Genomic DNA, 24,855 nt, shown 5'->3' with positions numbered 1-24,855 from the left:
TGTGATCGGTGGGTGAGTTGAGATTATGGTAACCTAGAATACGAAAATCGTGATATCGATAACCGGACGGCCGTTATGCTGAGCAAGTAGGGAAACATTTTGTTGGGCTGAGTAAAAGTAGATCAAGGGAAATATTATAACGATCGACTTAGATATTAGGATAACGACTTGGCAATTTTTTTATTCAATTTAGTGATTAGTGGGTAGATTTATCTATCATTTGAATAAATAAATAGATAATTTAACTATTTCTTTCGCCAACGATATCTCTCGAACGAATTCACCGATCGAGACGGTTGAGGTGGCAATCGACGCGTATTATCAAGTTCTAAGCTGATCAAATTTTGAAATTGATTTATCGAGTCGTATTTGAGATATTTCAAAAAAAAAAATCGGTCTGTCAGTTGACCCTGCGGGCCAACCCCAAAACTTCCCGCTGTTTTCGAGCTCGTTGAGCTCGAAAACATTATTGTGAATACATTTTCGAGCTCTTGGAGCTCGCAAATACTTTTGTATGCCATTGTTTTGTAAAAAACGATTTTTTAGCATTTCTTTCTCCCACGATATCTCGTGAACGAATTAACCGATTTTGATGGTTGAGGCGGCAATCGACGTGTTTTATCAAGTTCTAAAGCTGATCAAATTTTAAAATCGATTTATGGAGTCGTGTTTGAGAAATTTCGAAAAAACCAAAAAAAAAATTTTTTTTTTAATTCTTTCGTCAACGGTTTTTCTTGAACGAATGAACCGATTTTAATGGTTGAGGTGGCATTCGACGCGGCTTATAGAGTTTTAGAGCTGATTAGATTTTGGAATAAATCCATCGAGCAAATTAAAAGTTATCCAAATAAAACATTTTCGAAAAAATTTTATTTTTGAAATATCTCTGAACGCACCCTACCGATTAAGTTCAAATTTTTACGGCTTCAAGACATTAACAAGCCGCGTCGAATGACACCTCAAAGATCAAAATCGGTTTATCCGTTTAAGAGTTATGAATATTTACATACATACATACGTACGTACGTACGTACACACATACATACACTCGGACATCATCGAGAAATTAGTCAGGATAGCTTCCTAGGACCTCGAAACGTCGACATCTGATGGAAATTCGATTTTCGTAAATCAGACCGAAACCAATAACTTCCCGAATTTTCGAAAATTTACAATTTTCTTAGCGGGAAGTTAAAAATTTAACTTAATCGAATTCATTTAAAATCTCGATAGTTTTTCTTTTTGTTACCTTTTTTAGGATATAGGGGAGGGTGGGGCAGAGCGGCCCCCTAAAATTTTGACCAAAAAAAAAATTTTTTTTTTTGACTAATTACTATAAATCCGATATGTTTGCGCATTTTTACCCCTACGCATGACATTTGGGGCAAAATGGACATGCCCAAAATTTTGAAAAAGTGATTTTTTCATATTTTTATCGACAAATTAAAAAAAAATTATTATAATTCCACATTTCTAGCCCTACGCATAACACCTGGGGCAAAATGGACCAGCCGAAACTTCCGAAAAAATTATTTTTTCATATTTTTCGGCAGTTTCTTTATGTAAGAGGCAAATTTGGTCACTAAAAATTTATAAAAATTAAATTTTTTTTTTTAGTTGATAAATTTTTGAAATAAAGTAAAATTATAGAATTGATTTTTTTTTTATTAAATAACAATTAGTAATTAAGATAATCGAGAGTGAACGATTTTTTACGCTTTAAAAAATTTTTTTTGAGTAATGTAAAACCAAAAATAGTTGTCAAGAGAAAGAAATACATTCTTAATGATGAAAACAATTTAAAAAAAAAAAAAACGAAAAAAAAATTTTTTTTATCACTTTTTGAAGGGGGGCCGCTCTGCCCCACAAAAAAAAAAAAAAATTTTCAGAATTTTGGCAAAATGTCCATAAATTTGTTCGAAATAGGACAAAAGTAAAGTGATCTTATGGTTGAAAGCCACAAAAAATAATAATTGGCTTAGGGGGGCCGCTCTGCCCCACCCTCCCCTACCTCATTTTGCCCGCAATAATGAAAAATTTTTTTTTGTAACGGTAACTGAAATTTTTTTTTTTCTTCGAATATAATTAAAAAAAAAAAAAGATTTAGTGTATTCGAGTCCTCGAAAATTTGATTGTATATTTAGTACCCCGTTTTACCCCTCCCTCCCCTCATCGGTCAAAAAGAAAAAAATTTCTAATTAATCTCCCATCGAAAAACTCGTACCCAGGCGACCCTAATCGATTCTTAAGACAATTACCATACAACCATAAATATTTTCCTGGCTTGACTCTTTAGTACAACAAAAGTTTGTTGATCTCTCGTAAAGTCGTGGTTTAGTAAATTGAAAATAACGTAGTATACATAGTATACATAGTAGTTTGTTAGTCGTTACCTGTTGGCTGTTACCTGTTACCTGAGTTAACCCTAGCTTAACGTCACCCATTACCATTGCCAATTATATTTAATTTTTATCACAAGCTACTCGATCATTAGTGCCCAGTTTTCTTTGTTTGCCCTCGGGTCCACAAATCCCCACACTCCTTTTTATTTCATTATCATTATCATCTTAATCTTTTTGTATCTTTAATTTATCCTGAGGCACCGAGATGACGATGCCGAGACTCGTTTTCCTTTTTTTTATCTTTTTGCACTCAGTTTACTCGACAACTCGCAGATGACCTTGGAAGGTTGGACAAGATGGTGCAGCCACGCATACGCGTTTTATGTATATTTATATATATCTATATATGTATATATATATACTGATAACTATCTATTTCTCCCTTATTACTGCGAATCATCACGGTAGCGTCACGGTATTTACACAAATTGCATCATATTCACTCTTTACTTATTTCCATCATACTTTAGTTAAACCTCTGCCTCTATTTCTACCTCTATGCATCGTAAAATACTCATTACTCATTACTTATAATCATTTTTTACTTTTTAAATCGAATTATTAAGCGCGGGAAAGAAAAACCGCGAAATTTGAAAAATTAAGTTTTTGCCGCGGCTTCGAAAGTCGATATCTCGGAAGTTGATGGTTCAAATTCGATAACTGAGAATGGGAATTGTAGTGGGAGAGGTCAGCTTTGAAATGAGACCAAGAACGAGACGGAATATTGATATGAGTTTGAATTATTGGTTTTTGAAAATTACAAAATAAAAATTTTGCCAATTTCGTAAGTTTACAAATAAATTATTTACACGGAAAGAAAATTATGGGAAGTTTTGCTATGCATTATGGGAATGGTTCTCATAATGGTATGGGAATAGTACCTATACTACTATAAGGATGGTTCCCATATATTATGGGAACCATTCCCATAATAGTATGAGAATAGTTCCCATACCATTGTGGGAACCATTCCCATATCATTATGGGAACCATTCCCATATCACTATGGGAACCATTCCCATAATGGTATAGGAATCATTCCCATACTATTATGGGAATGGTTCCCATATTGGTATAGGAACTATTCCTATAATATTATGGGAACCATTCCCATAATATTATAGGAATGGTTCCTATAATAGTATGGGAACCATTCCCATAATATTATGGGAATGATTCCCATAATGGTATACGAACCATTCCAATTGCATTATGGGAATCATTCCCATTATATTATGGGAATAGTTCCCATACTATTATAGGAACCATTCCCATAATATTATGGGAATGGTTCCTATAATTTATGGGAATGGTTCTAATAAATTATAGGAACCATTCCCATAACACTATAGGAATGATTCCTATAATTATAGGAATGGTTCCTATAATTTATAGGAATACTTTCTATAATATCATGGGAATCATTCCTATAATATTATGGGAATAGTTCCCATAAATTATAGGAACCATTCCCATAATATTATGGGAATGGTTCCTATAATTTATGGGAATGGTTCCTATAATTTATAGGAATGATTCCCATAATATTATAGAAAGTATTCCTATAAATTATAGGAACCATTCCTATAATTATAGGAATCATTCCTATAATGGTATACGAACCATTCCAATTGCATTATGGGAATGGTTCCTATAATTTATGGGAATGGTTCCTATAATTTATAGGAATGATTCCCATAATATTATAGAAAGTATTCCTATAAATTATAGGAACCATTCCTATAATTATAGGAATCATTCCTATAGTGTTATGGGTATCATTCCCATAATTATAGGAACTATTCCTATAATTATGGGAAACATTTCTATAATTATAGGAACCACTCCCATAATTTATGGTCGTAATTCCTATGATGGTATAGGAAGAAATTTCACAAAATTATGGGAACCGCTGCCATAATTTTCTTTCCGTGTACTTTCAACAATTAAAATTTCTGAAAATATTGATCCCAGAAAAAAAAGTTTTATACAAAAATTATAGTAGAAGAATTAAGCTTCAAAATGAGACCAAGGACAAGCCGAAATCTTTATAAACTCAAAAGTTATGAATTTTCAAAGTTTAAAATTCAAAATTTTCCCGAAAAAAATCTTCTTTTTATGGATTTCAATCTAGATCGATCGATATTTTGGAAACTATTGATCGGAACCTAATTAATCACAAACAAAATTTGTAGTCAAAGGTCTAAGCTTCAAAATGAGACCAAAAACGGACCTCAATCTTAATTAGTTCAGAAGTCAAAAATTTTAAAAGTTAAAATAAAAATAAAAACTAAAAATGAACTTTCTCGTTATTTTGTTACATAATTACTAATTACCCTCTCAAAGTTACCGAGAAATAAATTATCGAATAAATGACAGGTAAAAATAGTCTGACTGGGAACTGAGGAGACTGCAATGCAAGTAAAGGAACTAGAGGCAGCCGAAGAAGTAGAAGAAGAAGAAGAAGAAGAAGAAGAAGGGTCTGGATTAAAATTTAGTCCGTAAGTAAGAAAGAGGGAGAGAGAAATAATAAACAAGTACCGCTATGTTGGCCGTCCAATGACTGGTGGATATTCCATAAGAATCAACGAATCCCTATTACTCTTTGGGTTAAAACACCTCCTGCCTAGTGAGACACCTGGTTTATAAATTGGACCCACAATCACCGCATCTAGACAGAGCTGTACCGACTGCCGTCCACGGAGGAGGTCAACATCCCCAGTACTTTAGTTTTTTATTATAAATATTCGGTTTTTGTGACCCAAGTCGGTTCACTCGGTGTGATAATATTTTTATATATTAGTTTTAATTGTGCGTTAAGTGGTTTTATTTCGTGGCCAAGGTATGTGTGATTAATTAAGCTGTGACTTTTTTTACTATTTATATATAAATATATATCATATGTATGATTTTTTGAAAAATTTACTTTTTATTGCCGACCGCTTTTTTGAACGATAGTATTTTGGTGTTGAGGAATTTTTTGATTATTTTTTGGTAGAAAAGGGGAGAGAAAAAAAAAATTGTGATGGGATTTTTGGTTTCTTATATAAATTTACGATTTGATAAATTGCTGATCTTTTTGTGGTTTTTATTGAAGTTTTGAATTTTGAGAAAAATCGCTGATTTTTAGAAATTTTTTGAAAAAAAAATAGTAAATTTTGTGAAAAATTTATGAATTATAAAAATTGATGAGTTAAAAAAATAATTGATTTTTTTTGGAAATTTTTTGATCTAAGAAAAATTGCTGATTATTTTTCAAAACTGACTTGTTAAATTAATTTTGATTTTTTATAAATGAAAATTGAAAGAAAATATTAAATGTGGGAAATTTGTGATTTTTTAAAATTTTTGATTTTAGAAATTAATTCGGAATTTTTGATTTTTTTTAATTTTGAAAAAAACTTCTGGTTTTTAGAAATTTCTAATTTTCAAAAATTTTATTGTAAGTAAATATCAAATTTTGTGGAAAATTTCTAATTTTATTTGAATTTTGAATAATGAAAATTTCAAATTCTTAGAAAAAATTTTGATTAAAAAAATAGTTTCTGATTTTAAAAAAAAATAAGTGAAAATAAATTTTCGTTTTTCAAAAAATTGCTGATTTTTTAGAAAAAAAAATATTAAATTTTGTGAAAAATTTATGAATTATAAAAACTGATTTTAAAAAATAATTGATGATTTTTTTTGAAATTTTTTTATCTAAGAAAAATTGCTGCTGATTTTTCAAAACTGACTTGTTAAATTAATTTTGATTTTTTATAAATGAAAATTGAAAGAAAATATTAAATGTGGAAAATTGGTGATTTTCAAAAAATTTTTGATTTTAGAAATTAATTCGGATTTTTTGAAATTTTTTAATTTTGAAAACTTCTGGTTTTTAGAAATTTCTGATTTTCAAAAATTTTGTTGTAAGTAAATATTCAATTTTATAAAAAATTTCTGATTAAAAAAATTTCTGATTTTATTTGACTTTCAATAATCAAAATTTCAAATTCTTAGAAAAAATTTTGATTAAAAAAAATAATTTCTGATTTTTAAAAAAATGAGTGAAAAAAAATTTTTGTCTCAAAAATTACTGAGTTGCAAAAACAAAAATTAATTGACAAGTACTAAAAAAAAAAAATTTGATTTAAAAATTTTAAAAAATTTCTGTTCTAAAAAAATTCCAGCCCATCTCAAAAAATTTCAAATTACGCAGCAGCTCTGAGTCTCATTTGAAATTCCCTCCAAAACAATTTAACTCATATCTGATCTCATACCTACTAATTACCCGCCCACCGACCAAATAACAACTTTTAATTAAACCTCACACATAACCACATATATAAATATATAAATATATACATATATACATATATACATATATAATATACAAAGTATATAAAACAGCCCGACCTGCCTTAAAGTATCAGGTTGCGCAAAAGGATCTTAGGCGCCGTTTGGCCATTGACCCCTTCCCTCCCTCCTTCCCTTGCCCTTCACCCCCCCTCCCCCTCTATTTCTTCTTCTCTTCCTCTCCTTCTTTACCTGCACCATAGACTCGCAATTTCTACTCCCCCCCCTCAATATTTTTATATAAAACCCTCGTATTACTTCTTGACTCCTCATCACCCCTCATTACCCCCCCCCCTTTTACCCCCCTATTACATGGTTAGAACTACAGACTCAAGACTCAAGACCCTGACCGAGAACTTACTCGATTCTATAGTTCATTTATTTATTTTCTCAACAAATTTACTCACACGCGCTTCCGTTTATTTAACTTCATATATATATATATATTGAGTAACATATATGTGGCCATTTAATTGAAATGTCCCACGATAAAACTAATAATGACGACAGTGGGGATTTTTATGTGAATTTTCACATGGTAATTTTTTAAACAGGAAGTTTTAAAGATTATCTGGAAACCTGGGATCGTTTTTATGGCTCGGGTTATAAAATAGGTGATTAGATGGTCGGTTAATGGCCAATAAATGGCTTATGGGTAATGAAAGTGAGGGATTTTATAATTTTAATGCATGCCCGTATTAAGTCGAGACGCGAATACGCGGGTAGAGAAATTTTGGAAGCCGGTTTCTTGGCTGGAGAAGAATTTTTATGGACAAAAGTGAAAATCGTAACGAGTTTAGGCTGGGAATTTTATATTTTTGATAAATATTTTATGGGAAATGAGAATTTTCACACAGAAAAAAAGGATTTAGCGCAAAAAACTTTTACTCACGTCAAGAAAATTTTTACTTGTCCTAAGAAATTTTTCGCATGAATTGAAAACGAAAATTTTCTTGGGACAAGAAAAAATTTTCTTGAGTCAAGAAAAAATTTTCTTGAGTCAAGAAAAAAATCTTTGGGGCAAGAAAAAATTTTTAGTCCTAAGAAAATTTTCGTTTTCATTTAATAATGCAAAATTTTTCTTGTCCCAAGAAATCCTTCTTTTCTGTGCAGGAAAAGCGATGGAAGTTTTGGGAAATTTGTCGCGGGAAGCTTTGAAGTTTTTGAATAGCGGAAAATGGTTGAAATAGAAGAGGTAGTGAGAAGCCTGAGGTTTGAAATGAGACCACGAACGAGATTTTATCTCGATTTTTCTAGAAGTTATGAATTTTTGAAGTTTCGCGCCCGGATTCGAAAATTGAATTTTCTGAAAGTCTGCCTTTATATGGATCTATAGATCAATATCTCTGGAACTATTAATCGAAATTTAATCATGTATAGATAAAAATTGTAGAGGAAAGTCTAAGCTTCAAAATGAGACCAATGACGAGTCAAAATTTTTATTAGTTCCTGAGATACGAATTTTCAAAATTTGAAACTCGGAGTTTTTCCGTACAAATTTTGTTTTTACCGGTTTCTGTCTTTATAGATCGATATCTCTGGAACTATTAATCGAAATTTAATCATGTATAGATAAAAATTGTAGAGGAAAGTCTAAGCTTCTAAATGAGACCAATGACGAGTCAAAATTTTTATTAGTTCCTAAGATATAAATTTTCAAAGTTTGAAACTCGGAGTTTTTCCGTACAAATTTCGTTTTTACCGGTTTCTATCTTTATAGATCGATATCTTAGAAACTATTGATCGGAACCTAATTAACGACAAACAAAATTTGTAGTCAAAGGTCTAAGCTTCAAAATGAGACCAAAAACGAGTTCAAATTCTCGTAAGTTTTAAAGTTATGAATTTTTTAAATTTGAAACTCAAAATTTTCCGCACAAATATTCTTTTAATGGATTTCTATCGATACAGATCGATATCTCTAGAACTATTGATCGAAACTTAATCATACATAAACAAAATTTGTAGTAGAAGGTCTAAGCTTCAAAATGAGACCAAGAACGAGCCTTAATCTCATTAAATTTCCATCTCTCTTAAAAATCTTGTCATCTCTCCTAAAAATCGAATCCGAAAATTGACCATCTATATAAATATCTATATCTCGGCTCGTACAAATAAAAAATCGATTTCATATATGCTCTCGAAATCGCCAAAAGTCGTATTTACAATGCAAACAAACCCATTTTTACTTATCACCACCTGTTGGAAAGTTAAAAATTTAAAAAGTCAATATTCCATTATTTAGATAAGAGTCTGCAAATAGACGGGTAATTGAAATGCGGAAGTAGTTACCGTCTGTTATTTTTTTTACAATCGAAAAAAAATAAATAAATAAGTTACCCGTTATAGTTAATTTGAATTACAAATTATCGATAATTTATGACGAATCCATAATTAAATATTATTAAAATATTTATAAATAAATGATGTGCATAAGGAAAAATAAAAAAAAATGTTAAGGTATTCCGTTTTACGGTATTTAATAATAATAAAGTTTATGTGAGATGATGATTTGCTATTTCAGCCGGGACAAAACGAACGGTTTAGTGGTTAAACTACGGTCGTAGTGTGGGTTCCGGTTTAAACGAGAAAAGAGTTATATACGCTTGTATATGACACCGTTACGCAGAAAAACACTATGTATAATGATAATAACAATAGTAATGATAATGCCTACCCACAAATGATTTTTTTCATCATTTCCAACATCTGACGTGATGTCCCATTTTGCCTCACTAGTCGTTCTTCGTGTAATTGTAACACGCTTACGAAACTTATGCCACCTTAAGCTACATTTTGAAAGCTTCAAAATGAATTTTGAACGGAATCGATATCTCGATTTGCGGCTGAGTTATCGCAGTTTGACTAAAAAATGAGGCTAAATTTTCTACCTCTTGTATTTCGTGATCTCGGGGTCGGAAAATAAAAAACAGGGGATGAAAATTGTAGGAAAAGAACTGATCTTTCGAATGCCACAGGTCTTTAATGTCAAAAAAAATTTTTTTTTAAGTTATAGTGATTTTTAATCAAAATTTCAATTTTGGAATTTGACGTTTTTTTTTGGAACACGATTTTGGGACCGGGAAATCGATTATTGAAATATCGATGTACGGGGACTAAAACTAGGCCCCAAGAGCTGTAGATTCATTTTTTTCTCATTGTCGGTTGACAAATAGCGGCCGAGTCCGAACGGATTTAAAAAAAAAAGTAGTGTTGCCTTTGACTTTCAGTATCGTGGCTTTGAAGGGTCGCAAAAAATAAAGTTGGGACACTAATTGATAGCCAATATTCTAATCTTTCCAATGGCATTAGTCTCATTAATCCCAAAAATTTATTTTCAGAGTTATGAGGGTTTAAAATAAAAATTCACAATTTCGGTTCTGGGAACCCTTCCGTCCGAGGATCGTAAAAATGGTGAATTCTTAAAAGTAAATGCCCCAGATCGAAAGACCTTTGGTAGCGAGTAAAAATGCCGTTGGACTAATTTAAGTATCACGATTACATCGAGTTGTATGTCAATTTGATTACAGCGTCCTAACAATTTATTTAAAAAAAAATGAATATAACTCTGGAGTTATTTATCATTTTAGCAATAAAATGTGGACTATTTTATAAAAGGTATCTGGTCATAAGTGTAACGGTGTTGGAACGCAATACCCAGTTACCGTTGCGCGGTCCACAAACTGGAATCTTTCTCTTCTGAGTGTTCTCTGCTCGTATAATACTTAGAGTTATTCTTGCGTTACAAAATCTTGCTCTGGATACGGAATTAGATAAACGAGATAACATTAAAAAATATATATATTTAAACTAAAAAATTACTAATGTAATAAAAAAGCCATTTCTTCTTCATCCGAACGTGTAACGCGCTCACATTCTTCTCACGTATTTTTTTACGATCCCTATTGCTACCGTGTGGTGTAACAGACACATAATGACTGGCATTTATACTCCATAAAATAAAAACAAAATTACTGTAACCGTTAAATTTTGGTTCTATTGTTAAATTGTTATATATGGGCTATGATTTTTTAGCATGGGCGTTTTTAAGCTTGAGAATTTTGTCACAAGATTTTAGGTCACTTGGATACCGTTAGGACGACGAGAGTGAATTTAAACTGAATTGTAAATTAATATTACGACCTACTTCATAGTTCATCAGGTTTTAGTTAATTAAAAATTCATAACTCGGAAACTAATTCAAACTAAAAAACGGGATTAGACTCAAATTAAAGCTTAGACTTTTGGCTATGAATTTCGTACCAAATATTTTTTTCTAGGGTCAATATTTTCTGAGATACCAGCTGTCTAAGTTGGGCCAACTGAGAAAAAATTTCGAAATTCTAATTTTCAAACTTTGAAAATTCATAATTTGAAAACTAGTTCAAATTTACAGTCCCGATCGGTCGCATTTTACAGTTTAGACTTTTGGCTGCAATTTTGATTTTTGTTGGTTCAAATTTCGATCAATAGTTTTCGAGATATCGATCTATACAGACAAGGGTATCAATGACCTTGAATTGATTTCTTTTTTTAAACATCGTTTAATTTCACACCATAGGTTAATAAAAATGTGTATAAAATGTATATAAAATGTATATAAAATATGTAAATATAAGAGCTGAGTCATTATTTCGCATAACAATACGTTCACGTGCATAACTCGGAAAATTGTTGTAATAATTCTTAAGTCATAATAATAATAAATGCGGCTATTTTCCATTTTTATTATGTAAAAGGTATTATGTTATGTTATATTACCTCTACGAAGGCTAAAGAAAATAGTTTCTACTGGAGGTGAAGGTAGAGATGGTAGGAGCACAAGTTATATATATAGATTTCCAAGTGCAATCAACGTACCTGCACTCTATCAGGCCACTTACCTCTTGGCCTTGAAAATATCAAGTCACTGTACCCCCATGTAACCGAACAGATACCTTATGGTGAAAGTGCCACGTAACACTTAATTTTTTTTGTTCAAAAAAAATTAATCACTGCCTTCAAATAATGTTTGAAATTTTTCAGTACGTTTTTTATTTTTTTCATTATCTCAGGTCTTATATGTCTAGAGTGACTACCACAGTCTTATATTATAACCTAGACATGCCTTTATGACTTCCGGTACCAAAAATCTCAATCCGAGAACCCGCTTATTAAATATGATTAAATATCGAAATGCTCCGCGGGCTCTAGTGGCGCCGGCTTAACTTTAAAACGGTTTTTGAGGCACTCAAATTTATTTATAACAATATTATATACTACCATTCGAAAATACAGTAAATTTCCAGTTCAAAACCCTCCCATGAATTTGTCATACGATAATTAAAATTTTGATTATCGATTTTCTAGATCACTTTAGATTTTTCCTATAAATCAGCATAACTAGTGTTCTAATTAATCTAGAGGCTCCAATGAGGGCTCATTTCACAGCTAATACATCCCTCTACAAGTCCTCATACCAAAATACCAATCGAACTTGGCAAAAGCAGGAAAAATCCTAAAAAACATTTTTCGAAATTTCGATAACTTACTAATAATACTTTGGGACCACTTAAGACAGTAAAATCAAATTTGTATCCTTCTCATCACCAATTCACCAGCAAAATCATCAGATTTTCATTCCAAAACACTCTCCCGAATTTATTTTACGACGATTCAAATTTTGATTATCGATTTTCTAGATCATTTTAGATTTTTCCTATAAATTGGCATAACTAGCGTTCTAATTACACTAGAGACTCAAATGAGGGCTCATTTTACAGCTAATACATCCCTCTACAAGTCCTTATACCAAAATATCAATCGAACTTGGCAAAAGCAGAAAAAATCCTAAAAAACAATTTTCAAAATTTCAATAACTTACTAAAAATACTTTGGGACCACTTAAGACAGTAAAACAAAATTTTTATCATTCTCATCATTAATTCACCAGCAAAATCATCAGATTTCCATTCCAAAACACTCCCACAAATTTATTTTACGATACTTTAAATTTTGATTATCGATTTTCTGGATCATTTAAAATATTTTCTAGAAATTGGCATAACTAGCGTTCTAATTACACTAGAGACTCAAATGAGGGCTCATTTTACAGCTAATACATTCCTCTATAAGTTCTTATAACACTGTACCAATCAAACTTGGCAAAAGTAGAAAAAATCCTAAAAAACAAGTTTCGAAATTTCAATATTTGACTAAAAATTCTTTAGGACGACGTTAAAAAGCAAAATAAACTATTTTAATATTCTATATATTATAATTTACTGGCAAAATCATCAAATTTCCGTTTCAAAACCCTTCTGAGAAGTAATTTATCTGTAATTGCAACTCGAGTTATCGCAATGTAAAAAAGTCTAAAACTCGTTAATTGTTTAGTTTTAAAGTAAAAACTAAAAAAAAAGAGTTTAAAACAAGGAAATGACAAGGCAGTTAAGTAAAAAAATGTCTCAAGAATGTAGTATTTGCATGAGTGAGTTCTCTTCCTGTGGATTCAAGGGCTCGGGTCGTTGAACTCAAATAGAGTTCTCTTAGCCACCATCACAGGCATTATAGACTAGACTATTTTCCTATCTGAGCTTTATAAACGAGTAAGGAATCGTTAATTACTGAGATTTATGAGCAGTCAACTTGATGCTTGACTCGATTTAAATTCCAATAAGAAATTATATATATAAAATTTATCGGATAGAAGCCTACAAGTGCAGGGATTATATAAAATAGTTTGCATGTGAACATCGGTCTTTAATAAAACTAACCGTTAGATCTTGTAGATCCGGAAGATGATGAGCTGAAAAACGGTACCGTAATTGCTTGTGAGTTTAGATGAAAAAATATATAAATACTATTTAATTATAGTCCTTTAGATATTTTTTGTATTAAAGGTGCGTTTAGATTTTTTTTTTTGTAACTCGCATTCTTTGTGAACCGCCTGTGCTGGGAAGAGGGTAAAGTGGGCACTACCTTATCGGTAGGAATCATCAGGGCACGGTAAGGAAGGCCACAGATATGCGTGGAAGGTAAAGAAGGCGTTTAGTGGAGGGACGATCGGTAACGTTGAGATTTTTCATGGTAAATTTTTTGTGAGTTCGGAAAAATTCAGATAGAGGGATGGGGCTCAAAACGGTGAGCAGAGAGGACTTTGGGAAACAATTTTTATTTTTTTATGTAGTAGAAAAATAAAATTTTTTGCGAAATTTTGATCGTATTTTTAAAAATTCATAGCTCTGAAACTAATGGATATTTTTGAGCGTTCTTGGGCTCAAATTAAAGCCCAGACTTTTCTCGATTCGAAAACCACCTATGAGATGGATTTTTGATAAGTAGAAGTCGAGATATGGGCTTGTATAGATGGGAGTAGATTTGGGTAGTAAATTATCGGGAAAAAATTGAAGTTTGAGTTTAAAAAATTTGTAACTTCTAAGATAATGGAGATTTAGGATCAAAGTTGGTCTCAGTTTCAAGGGCGGACTTGTAGCTAAAATTTTTGTTTTTGTTCAATGGGTCTCAGACCAATAACTTTCGAGATATCGAATCCTGTTTAAAACAAAACAGCAAAAATTTGCGAATTTCGTATTAAAATTTATAAAATTTTTCTTTTATGTTTTAGATGGACCGATTGACCCCGATCTTATTCCTAGCACTTATAAGTTCAGCCATAGCTGGCATAGGTAAGAAACGCTAGAAATTTTCAGCCAAAAAAATTAAAATATTAAATTTTAGAAAACGTTGAATATTAATCTTTTTTTTTTTTTTTAATTTTAGCCGTCAAGACGACGTTTGAAAAATTGACGAATTACGACTACCGTGGGACAACATTTTACACGGCACGTAATTTATCTCTGTATGAATGCCAAGAGCGATGTAGGAACCGCGTCGATTGCCAAGCAGTTGCTTTTTCATTTGTCGTAAATCCGTTGGCGCCAATTCAAAATACGATGTGTGAGCTACACAACGAAACATCAGCAACAAACCCCGACGCACAGCCCCAACGTGCCGTCAATAAATATTATATGACTAAACTTCAATTACGCTCAGGTAATTTGGGCGCCACAATATTTTTAAAATTATTTTAGCAGTCCGTCAATAAATACGAGCGGTAAAAAAAATTCTTACAATTTTTCTCTATGCCTGTATACGAAATTTCACGGTCTAAGTTTAGAAAAACCCTCGGCTAGGTTTTTTAAAAACTGAGTTATAAAAAAAAACGTACAAGTCATTGGAAAAAAATCGGTACCAGTAAAGTTGTCACAACCTGTTTAAAAATAATTTGAGTAGAGACGCACTTAACGCCTCTGAGCCCACGTGGGGTCTACCTGTTTCAAAAGATTCTAAGATCCCACCAGCTCCGGTACCTGCAGGTACCAGTTGTCTATTGTTATAAAGGTGTCTTCTGAGATTTCTATCAATAGACCGAAAAGATTTAAATTACTACCCAGAAAAACCTTTTTTTTTCACTCAGATGTTTAACAACCTCAGCCTATTCATTTTTTATTTCTATGCCTCTATTTCTTAAAATTACAACTGTCCATTTTACCCTGAAATATTTTTTTACCCTATTCTACACCTTCCTATCTCATAGAGCAGTAAATTTACTTTTCCAAACCCACCAATGACTTTATTTTTCTACCACCAGATCCCGAGTTATAGAGAACTAATCACTAATATAACGAATTTTCATATAAATCGATTTTACTCTGTAATAATAATTTTTTCGGGTAATGATTCAATGCCTATGTGATAGATCAGTAAATTTACGATTCAAAACCCACCAATGACTTAATTTTTCTACCACCAGATCCCGAGTTATAGAGAACTAATCACTAATTCAACGAATTTTCATATAAATCGATTTTACTCTGCAATGATCATTTTTTTGGGTAATGATTTGATGCCTATGTGATAGATCAGTAAATTTCCGATCCAAAACCCACCCATGAATCGAAATTCCGTCTAGTAGATCTCGAGTTATAGGAAAATAATAAAACCGAATTTTTGAATATTTTTAGAAAACGTCTGCCGGCGCTTGTGGTCATTCGAACGAGTGCCCAACAAGATGATCCGTGGGCTGGACAACGCGATTATCTACTCGTCTTCAAAGGACGCATGTCTGGCGTCATGTTTGAGCGAGCGTCGATTCACGTGCCGATCGGTCGAGTACAATTACATGTCGCTCCAGTGCTACCTGAGTGACGCAGACAGACGCTCTAGTGGGCAGTACGTGCAGTTCGTTGATGCCCAGGGCGTAGATTACTTCGAGAATTTGTGTCTGAAGCCTAAGGACGCCTGCAAGACGCCTAAAATTTACCAGCTGCCCAGAATAGGCGTCGCGGATGACAAGATCGCTCAGTACGTCGGGCTCCAGTATTACGTCGACAAGGACCTCGCAGTCCCTACTGAGGCCTCATGTAAATTGGCTTGCGAGAACGAGGTCAGTTTTCTCTGTAGGTCGTTCCTATATCGCGGACCTCCTACGGGTGAGAGCAACAACTGCCAGCTGTTCCATCTCGATCATTGGACCCTTCCTGATGGGCCTTCGACTTATTTAAATTACGAGCGCCCTCTTATCGATAATGGCGAGCGAATTGGGACCTACTACGAAAACGTCTGCGAGAGTAAGTTTTTTTGCCTGTCAAGGGAGTAATTGAATGCCTAATAAGGGTGTGGGAACTTAAGGGTTAGATAAGAAGGTCACAAAGCTTTCATAGGCAGAATTAATTAATTATGATGCCTAGTAAAGGCCCAATAGAGAAAAATAGATGCCTTATGGGGGTTGCTAACAGTATGTATGTTTTTTAGAAGGAACACCAGATTTGCCACTTTATATCGACCCTACTGAGGACCCAAATGCCCATTTGCTGAGAAATGGATCCGATGCTAACTGTGACAAGACTGGCACTTGTTATGACGGTAATTATTAATTAAATAATTAATTTTGATCACTTACTAAAAGATATGGAATTTTACAGTTTCTGTGGACTGCAAGGACACGAAAATAGCCGTGCAAGTGCGCACGAACAAACCCTTCAATGGCAGAATTTATGCATTAGGTCGGTCGGAAACCTGCAACATCGATGTCGCGAACAGCGACCTCTTCCGGTTGGATCTGACCATGTCAGGACAGGATTGTAATACTCAGAGTGTCGTAAGTCTAGTTGCAAGTTCCTGAGTACGCAAATTTCTGCCTTACCAGGGTTGCAAAATTGGAAAAAAATTCGGGTTGTGGGTACTCGTTTTAACGGAAATTTACCGCTCTACCCAACTATCGACTCGGAATTTTCAAAAATATTCTATTTTTATTATTCTATATATGACCATATTATACAACTTTTGAAATTTTGGGAATAAATCCGGGTTGTGGGTACTCGTTTTAACGAAAATTTACCGCTCTACTCAACTATCAACTCAGAATTTTCAAAAATATTCTATTTCTATTATTCTATATATGACCATATTATACAACTTTTGAAATTATGGGAATAAATCCGGGTTGTGGGTACTCGTTTTAACGGAAATTCATCGCTTTACCCAACTATCAACTCAGAATTTAAAAAAATATTATATTTTTATTATTCTATATATGACCATATTATACAACTTTTGAAATTTTGGGAATAAATCCGGGTTGTGGGTACTCGTTTTAACGGAAATTTACCGCTCTACTTAACTATCGACTCAGAATTTTCAAAAATATTCTATTTCTATTTTTTTATATATGACCATATTATACAACTTTTGAAATTTTGGGAATAAATCCGGGTTGTGGGTACTCATTGTAACGGAAATTTACCGCTCTATCCGAAGACAAGCTCAGAATTCCCATTAAATTTCATAATGCCGCCTTTACGAAACATATGACCATATTATACGTTTTTGAAAATACGAAAAATAAATATAGGTTGTGGGTACTCATCCGAACGGAAATTTACTGCTCTTTACGAATTTCGTGCCCACATATCTCTAAATTTATCTGATGAGCACTTAGACTGACTTTTAGTAAGAACAGAATTTATAATTTATAAATTTACTGCCACTAAAATAACTTGCAACCCTGTCTAATTAATAGAAATGATATAAAAACTAAATTAATGAATAAATGAATTATTTAAATAAAGCGTGACGGATTTCAGACCGGTGTCTACTCCAACACTGTAGTCCTGCAGCATCACTCAGTAGTTATGACGAAAGCGGACAAAATTTACCGTGTGAAATGCACATACGACATGTCATCAAAGAACATTACTTTTGGAATGATGCCCATCAAGGATCCGGATATGATCAGCATCACCAGCGCCCCCGAGGCTCCAGCGCCGAAAATAAAAATTTTGGATTCCAGAGCCAGGGAAGTAGAGACTGTGAGAATTGGAGACAAGTTAATTTTCCGTATTGAAATTCCTGAAGACAGTAAGTTCATTTTATTGGTGGCTCGAAGGACCATTGAGATATCAGAGATCTAATCATTGCTTATTTTTAGCGCCATATGGAATTTTCGCAAGAAGTTGCGTTGCTATGGCTAAGGACTCGAAGAGCACTTTCCAAATTATTGACGACGAGGGGTAAGATGGTCATATTATTAATTAAAATTACGGTCAATTTTTGAAATTCAAATTATCTTTGAACTTAAAAAATTCATAACTTGAAAACTTAGTAAGATTTCGAAGCCTAGTTGGGCTCATTTTGAAGCTTAGACTTACGGCTACACTTTCTTTCCTCACGAGATCTCATTTTGAGAGATAGTTTTCGAGATATCGAAGTTTGAATGCCGGCTCGAAGGGCCAAAAAAGAATTGGGTTCATTTTCAAGATTAGACGTTGAGAAAAAATTCGCATTTTCGTTTGATGAAAATCGGAGCAATAGTTTTCTAGATATCGAAGCTTAAGTCTAAAAAAATTAAAAATTTCTAGATGTCCAGTGGATACTTCGATTTTCCCAGCATTTACTGCCGATCGTAACGCACTGCAATCAGTGTACGAAGCCTTCAGGTTTACGGAATCATACGGAGTAATTTTCCAGTGTAATGTCAAGTACTGTCTTGGACCATGTGAACCTGTGAGTATTTTACTAAAAGTCTCAGGGCTTGAAATTGGGGACAAGCTTTAAATTTATGTGAATTTCAGGCAATTTGTGAGTGGGACCATGAGTCTCTGGAGTCTTGGGGCAAGAGGAAGAGGAGAAGCGTCGACAATTCAACGGAGGATAAGACTGAGGACATGACACTGTCCCAAGAAATTTTGGTCCTTGATTTTGGTGACGAGAAACAGTCGGAATTTTTGAGGAGCGACGCTAGTGTCGATTTTAATGAAGCTGGTGTGTATTTTTTAGTTAAAAATTTTTTTAAGGTCGATTGAGGGCCATAAAGGTCCGTTAAGGGCCTTGAAGGTTAGTTGAGGGCCTGAAAGGTCAATTTAGGGCCTTGGGGAACAATTTGGGGCCTTGAAGGTCAAGTAAGGGCCTTGAAGGTCAAGTGAGGGCCTTACAGGTCAATTGAGGGCCTTAAAGGTCAAAAAATTTAAGGCCGAATGAGTATAACTAGGGCATAAAAATGATGTCAAGGTCGTTTTTATTAAATAAAATAAAGTTGAAATAAGGTCTTAAGGGCCACATAGATTTTTAAACGGAAGAGTACAAATTAAGGCTCAGAAAATTTTGTTTAAAGTCAGGGCATGACTTTAAAGGTCAAATTAATATCTAAAGGTCCGTTAAGGTCAAAATTAAATTCCGCATATGAGAAGAGCAATCAGAATTTTTTTATTAATAAATTAATTTAAGGTCAATGTAATATTTTTAAGGTCCAATAATAATTTTAAAGGTGCCGAAAGGTCACATAACATTTAAAATAAAATGGTGAACAATAAAGCACACGAAATTTTGCTCGAGGTCAAATTACGTCAGTTAAGGTCTTCTAAAAATTTTTAAGGGCCGAATAAGTATTACTAGGACATAAAAATTATGCTAATGTCGCTTTTTTAAAATAAAAAACACTACTTTATTTTTTAAATAACATAAAGTTGAAATAAGGTCTTAAAGGTTACATCGATTTTTGGAAAGAAGAGTACAAATTAAGGCTCAGAAAATTTTGTTTGAAGACAGGACATGACTGTAAAGGTCAAATAAACATCTAAAGGTCCGTTAAGGTCAAAATTAGCTTCCTCATATAATAAGAGCAATCGGAATTTTTTTTAAATTAATTTAAGGTCAATGTAATATTTTTTAAGGTCCAGTAAAAATGTTAAAGGTCGCATGGCATTTAAAATAAAATAGTGAACAATAAAGCACCCGAAATTTTGCTTGAGGTCAGAATACGTCAGTTAAGGTCGACTAAAAATTTTTAAGGGCCGTGATATTCCAAATTAATTTTTAAAAGTCAACAGGGCAATTATACATTTTTTGTGTAAAAAAAACATATTGAGGTCAAAGTTATACTTGTTAAGGTCAATGTTAATTTTAAAGGCTAATTAGTGTTCTAATTAGCCTTTCAAGGTCAACATAATGTCAGTAGGTCAATAATGACTCATTCAAATTAAAAAATTATTCCAAAGCCGGTAATTTTTTTAAGGTCAAATAAATTAACTTGTGACCTTGAAATTTTATAATCTTCCAAAAATCAATGGAAATAATTTTATTTTTTCTCTGTTTCAGATAAAACAGTAACGATTGTAGAGCCATGCCCAACAAAAACGTCGGTCCTAGCACTAGGAGTGACCTGTGCCCTACTCGTCCTACTATACATCTCAACAGTTTTCTGCTACTACATGAAAAAGTGGCTGTCGCCTCGTAAAATGATGCACTAGGTCCCCGTCCCAGTTTATCCTCCCTATTTTTTTGACCTTAAACTCCCCCACCCCTCCTTCCTTCCCCCCCACTCATCTTAAAGAAAATCAATAAATAACTAATGACTGAGCCGCTACTTCTGATTGGGTTGCAATGACCTTTTAATTGATTTTAATGATTTTTTTTTTTTTCAAAAAAAAAAAGAAAAATCATTTATCGAAATTAATTAAATATTTTTTTATTTTTAATTGTAACCTGTATCAAGACTAGCGTCCAATTTAACTTTTAATTTTTAATTAATTAATTAATTAATAATTATAATAATTATTATTTAAAATAATCATTATCATGCTTTACTAACTAATTTTTTTATTAAAATAGACTCATAGCAATTAAGATTTTCACAAGAGTTTAAAAAATTTTTTTTTGGAAATAAAAAATCGTTTTTTTCTTTCAAAAAAGAATTTTTCAGACAATTCATTTTTTTTTTAATTGAATTTAATGTAAGCAATTTATTATTAATTAAGATTATAATTAATTACAATTATGATGCAATGATACATTTTTAAGCAATAAAATGGTGGTAATTGTAGTCTGTAATTTTTTTTTATTTTCCAAAATTTTTTTTCAGGAAATTTCGTAGATTTTTATTAATTTAATTTTTTAAAATAAAGAATTGATTTTAGAAATAAAAGTTATTAAGGTTTTTTATTGAAAATTTAATTTCCTACAAAAAAGGTCCTTTGACTCTAAGCTCTAACTTCAGTCCTTCTTGAGTTACAATCGATTTCTTCAACCGAAATCGATTTATTTTCTTATTTTATTCTAAATTTATTTCAAACCTTAAAAACTCGGAAAGTATTGAGTTTTGGCCTTCGAGCCTTAGGACCTTTTTTGTAGAGAATTGAATCCCTTACAAAAAAGGTTCAATGACTTTAAGTCCTAATTTCAATACTTTCTGAGTTACAATCGATTTCTTGATTCGAAATCGATTTATTTTCTTATTTTATTCTAAAATAATTTCAAACCTTAAAAACTCGGAAAGTATTGAGTTTTGGCCTTCGAGTCGCAGGACCTTTTTTGTAGAGAATTGAATCCCTTATAAAAAAGGTTTAATGACTTTAAGTCCTAATTTCAATACTTTCTGAGTTACAATCGATTTCTTGATTCGAAATCGATTTATTTTCTTATTTTATTCTAAATTTATTTCAAACCTTAAAAACTCGGAAAGTATTAAGTTTTGGCCTTCGAGCCTCAGAACCTTTTTTGTAGAAAATTGAATCCCTTACAAAAAAGGTTTAATGACTTTAAGTCCTAATTTCAATACTTTCTGAGTTACAAACGATTTCTTGATTCGAAATCGATTTATTTTCTTATTTTATTCTAAAATAATTTCAAACCTTAAAAACTCAGAAAGTATTAAGTTTTGGCCTTCGAGCCTTAGAACCTTTTTTGTAGAGAATTAAATTCCCTACAAAAAAGGTCCTTAGAACTAGTACTTAAAACCTCATATTTTTCGAGTTATAATCAATTGATTAAAATCCGTAACCTTATGCCCTAATTTTTCCCAACACCTGAACAAAAAATGACTATAACTCGAAAAATATCAACGTTAGCCCTTAAAGTTATAAGACCTTTTTTGTAGCTGATAAAATTTCCTACAAATTACATGTTAACTTTTTTTCTCTATCTTCAATAGTAAGCCCACAAATTCCTGGTGTTAAAAATCCCAACTTTCCCATTTAATAATCGAATTTTAAATTTCAAACTTCCTCGTGTTCGACTTATAACCGCGTATCGATTCCTTTCTATGCTATATGTTATGTTAATAACAATCGATACCACCCCTACAATAGTCCAGTAACAAAATAAAACCCTAACCCCAAAGAAAAACGCGAAAAAAAAATTTTAACTCGCGAGTCCGCGAATTTTTTTTATTTTCTCTCAAAACTTTAAAAATTTTTTCAGTCAATTAAATTTATAAAGCGGTTAATTAAAATAACTTGATGTGTTTTACATGTCAATAGATACTTGGAGGTGGTAACTGATGAATAACAGTTTGAGGAAAAAAATAAATTGAGGAAAATAAAATGAAAAAAAAACGATAAAATCGCGTCAGCGATAAGATAGAAGGTGAGTAAATATTTATTTTAATTACTGTTATTATTATTATTATTACTTTTATTATTATGAAATTTGTCAGTGATTGTTGTCGTTATCAATCTTGATAAAAAAAAAAATTGTACCATGGGCTCGCGTTTTTATTTTGGGGGGAAAGAGGGAGAAGATTTAAAATGCTGGCACTGAATCCTGGCACTTGGCCAGGGTTTTAAATAAATTTAACCGTTTGCACGCCATTATTTTCAATTAGAGGGCTCTAAATATAAGCAACGAAGTTTAGAATGTTTTTGTGCAGAAGGTTATTCGATAAATAAATTTTTTTTTGAGGTAAAATGGTAATTTTTGACGAAATTTTAAGGTCAAATAGTGGGCGAGATTAAGAAAATTTTTCTTCTAAGAGAATGATGTGGGAAAATTTTTAAGGCTATGAGGAAATTTCGTGGAAAATTTTGTGGAATTTAAGGTGCTTTTGAGAAAAAATTTTTTTGTGGGGAATTTTGAATTTTTATGGGGAATTTTAAATGAAAAAGTTTGTCAGATAGAACGAAATGAAGAAATTTGAAAAAATATGGGGTAATTTTGTAAACTTTGAGGTACAATGAGTGCTTTTGAGAAAAAAAAAATTTGTGGGGAATTTTGAATTTTTATGGGGAATTTTGAAAGAAAAATTTTTTCAAATAGAACAAAATTGAGAATATTTAAAAATATGGGGTAATTTTGTAAACTTGGAGGAACAATGAGTGATTTTGAGAAACAAATTTTTGCGGGGAATTGTGAATTTTCATGGGGAATTTTGAAAATAAAATTTTTCCAAAAGGAACGAAATTAAGAATATTTAATAATATGGGGTAATTTTGTAAAAATTTAGGTACAATGAGTGCTTTTAAAGAAAAAAAAATTGTGGGGAATTTTGAATTTTTATGGGGAATTTTTAAATAAAAAAGTTTTTCACAAGGAACGAAATGGAGAAATTTTTAAAAATTTGGGGTAATTTTGTAAACTGAGGTACAACGAGTGCTTTTGATAAAAAAAAATTTGTGGGGAATTTTGAATTTTTATGGGGAATTTTAAAAGAAGAATTTTTTCAAATAGAACGAAATTGAGAATATTTAAAAATATGGGGTAATTTTGTAAAATTTGAGGTACAATGAGTGCTTTTAAAGAAAAAAAAATTGTGGGGAATTTTGAATTTTTATGGGGAATTTTGAAATAAAAAAGTTTTTCACAAGGAACGAAATGGAGAAATTTTTAAAAATTTGGGGTAATTTTGTAAACTGAGGTTCAATGAGTGCTTTTGAGAAAAAAATTTTGTGGGAAATTTCGAATTTTTATGGGGAATTTTGAAAGAAAAATTTTTTCACGAGGAATAAAATTGAGGAATTTTTAAAAATTTGGGGTAATTTTGTAGACTTGAAGGTACAATGAGTACTTTGGAGAAAAAAATCTTCTGGGGAATTTTGAAAAAAGAAATTTTTTTAGAAGTCAAAAGTAAGAAAATTTCAAGATACAGAGATAATTTTATGGACTTAAGCGTAAAATGAGTAATTTTGAGAGAAAAAATTATTTTATGTGTGATTTTGAATTTTTATGAGATATTTTGAGCGAAAAAATAAAAAATTGAGAAATTTTATTTTGTGGAATGACGAACAAATTTTATCAAAGTTATGGAGCATTCTTACGAGGAATTTCATGAGCTTCAACATAAAATGGGTTATTTTAATCAAAAACATTTGATTTTTCTATCGGAAAATAATTAAAATTCAAAGTAATTCGTCGGGAAAATTTCCATGTATTTTTCCTGAGTTATTTTCTAACCAGAACGAAGATTGATTTAAAATAAAAATTACCCAGAAAAACTTCAAAATTCCTTACAGAGGAAGTAATCAAAAATTTCTATCTGTGCCCCACACTGAGACCTCCCATAAAATTCCCAGAACCCCATGTGAAAACTTCCCCAAAAATTCCTCATAAAAAATCCAAGAATATTTTTAAAAATTTCATAATCTCTCAGAGCAACTTTTGATCCCCGATAAATCTGAAGTCTCACTCTAATAAAAATCTAAAAATCGTCATAAAATAACCCAACGATACAAAAGTATAGACAACATGTAACATAACCAGAGGATATGGGCGCCAACAAGTCTGCTATATTCATTTTATTTACCAATACTAAAAAGGTGCGTCTTACTAGCACACAGGCGCCTACGTCCGGGTCCCCTTCCCCCTAATC

The 24,855-nt window shown here is 31.9% G+C and overlaps 3 protein-coding genes across 4 annotated transcripts in view; all 3 read left to right on the top strand.

Annotated features, from left to right (window-relative positions):
- LOC130677721 (probable serine/threonine-protein kinase clkA) overlaps window positions 1–3,996 on the top strand; it is a gene marked incomplete at its 3' end in the record, with an annotated part of 5,755 nt that extends 1,759 nt beyond the window's left edge. The window contains exon 3 of the mRNA XM_057484573.1: window positions 3,978–3,996. Within this exon, the coding sequence (XP_057340556.1) occupies window positions 3,978–3,996 (19 nt within the window). The remainder of the gene's footprint in view (window positions 1–3,977) is intronic.
- Window positions 3,997–5,066: 1,070 nt separating this feature from the next.
- LOC130677699 (uncharacterized) lies at window positions 5,067–20,768 on the top strand. Of its 2 annotated transcripts, none has more exons than XM_057484542.1 (11): window positions 5,067–5,244; window positions 14,344–14,404; window positions 14,499–14,771; window positions 15,743–16,348; window positions 16,533–16,643; window positions 16,703–16,878; window positions 17,849–18,137; window positions 18,208–18,289; window positions 18,638–18,782; window positions 18,851–19,040; window positions 20,373–20,768. In XM_057484542.1, exons 2-11 carry the CDS (start codon window positions 14,344–14,346, stop codon window positions 20,522–20,524), a joined length of 2,085 nt encoding a protein of 694 aa, XP_057340525.1. In that variant the 5' UTR covers window positions 5,067–5,244; the 3' UTR covers window positions 20,525–20,768. The 2 variants fall into 2 exon arrangements, with proteins under 2 accessions (XP_057340525.1, XP_057340526.1); XM_057484543.1 differs by having other exon boundaries at window positions 5,069–5,244; window positions 17,864–18,137.
- Window positions 20,769–22,369: 1,601 nt separating this feature from the next.
- LOC130677703 (autophagy protein 5) overlaps window positions 22,370–24,855 on the top strand; it is a 47,593-nt gene continuing 45,107 nt past the window's right edge. The window contains exon 1 of the mRNA XM_057484548.1: window positions 22,370–22,637. The gene's annotated coding sequence lies outside the window, so the exon portion shown is untranslated. The remainder of the gene's footprint in view (window positions 22,638–24,855) is intronic.

This window comes from Microplitis mediator, chromosome 11, assembly GCF_029852145.1.
Source record: "Microplitis mediator isolate UGA2020A chromosome 11, iyMicMedi2.1, whole genome shotgun sequence".
Taxonomy (NCBI): domain Eukaryota; kingdom Metazoa; phylum Arthropoda; class Insecta; order Hymenoptera; family Braconidae; genus Microplitis; species Microplitis mediator.
The sequence above is the reverse complement of the archived record's forward strand: the minus strand, read 5'-3'. Positions and strand labels throughout refer to the sequence as shown.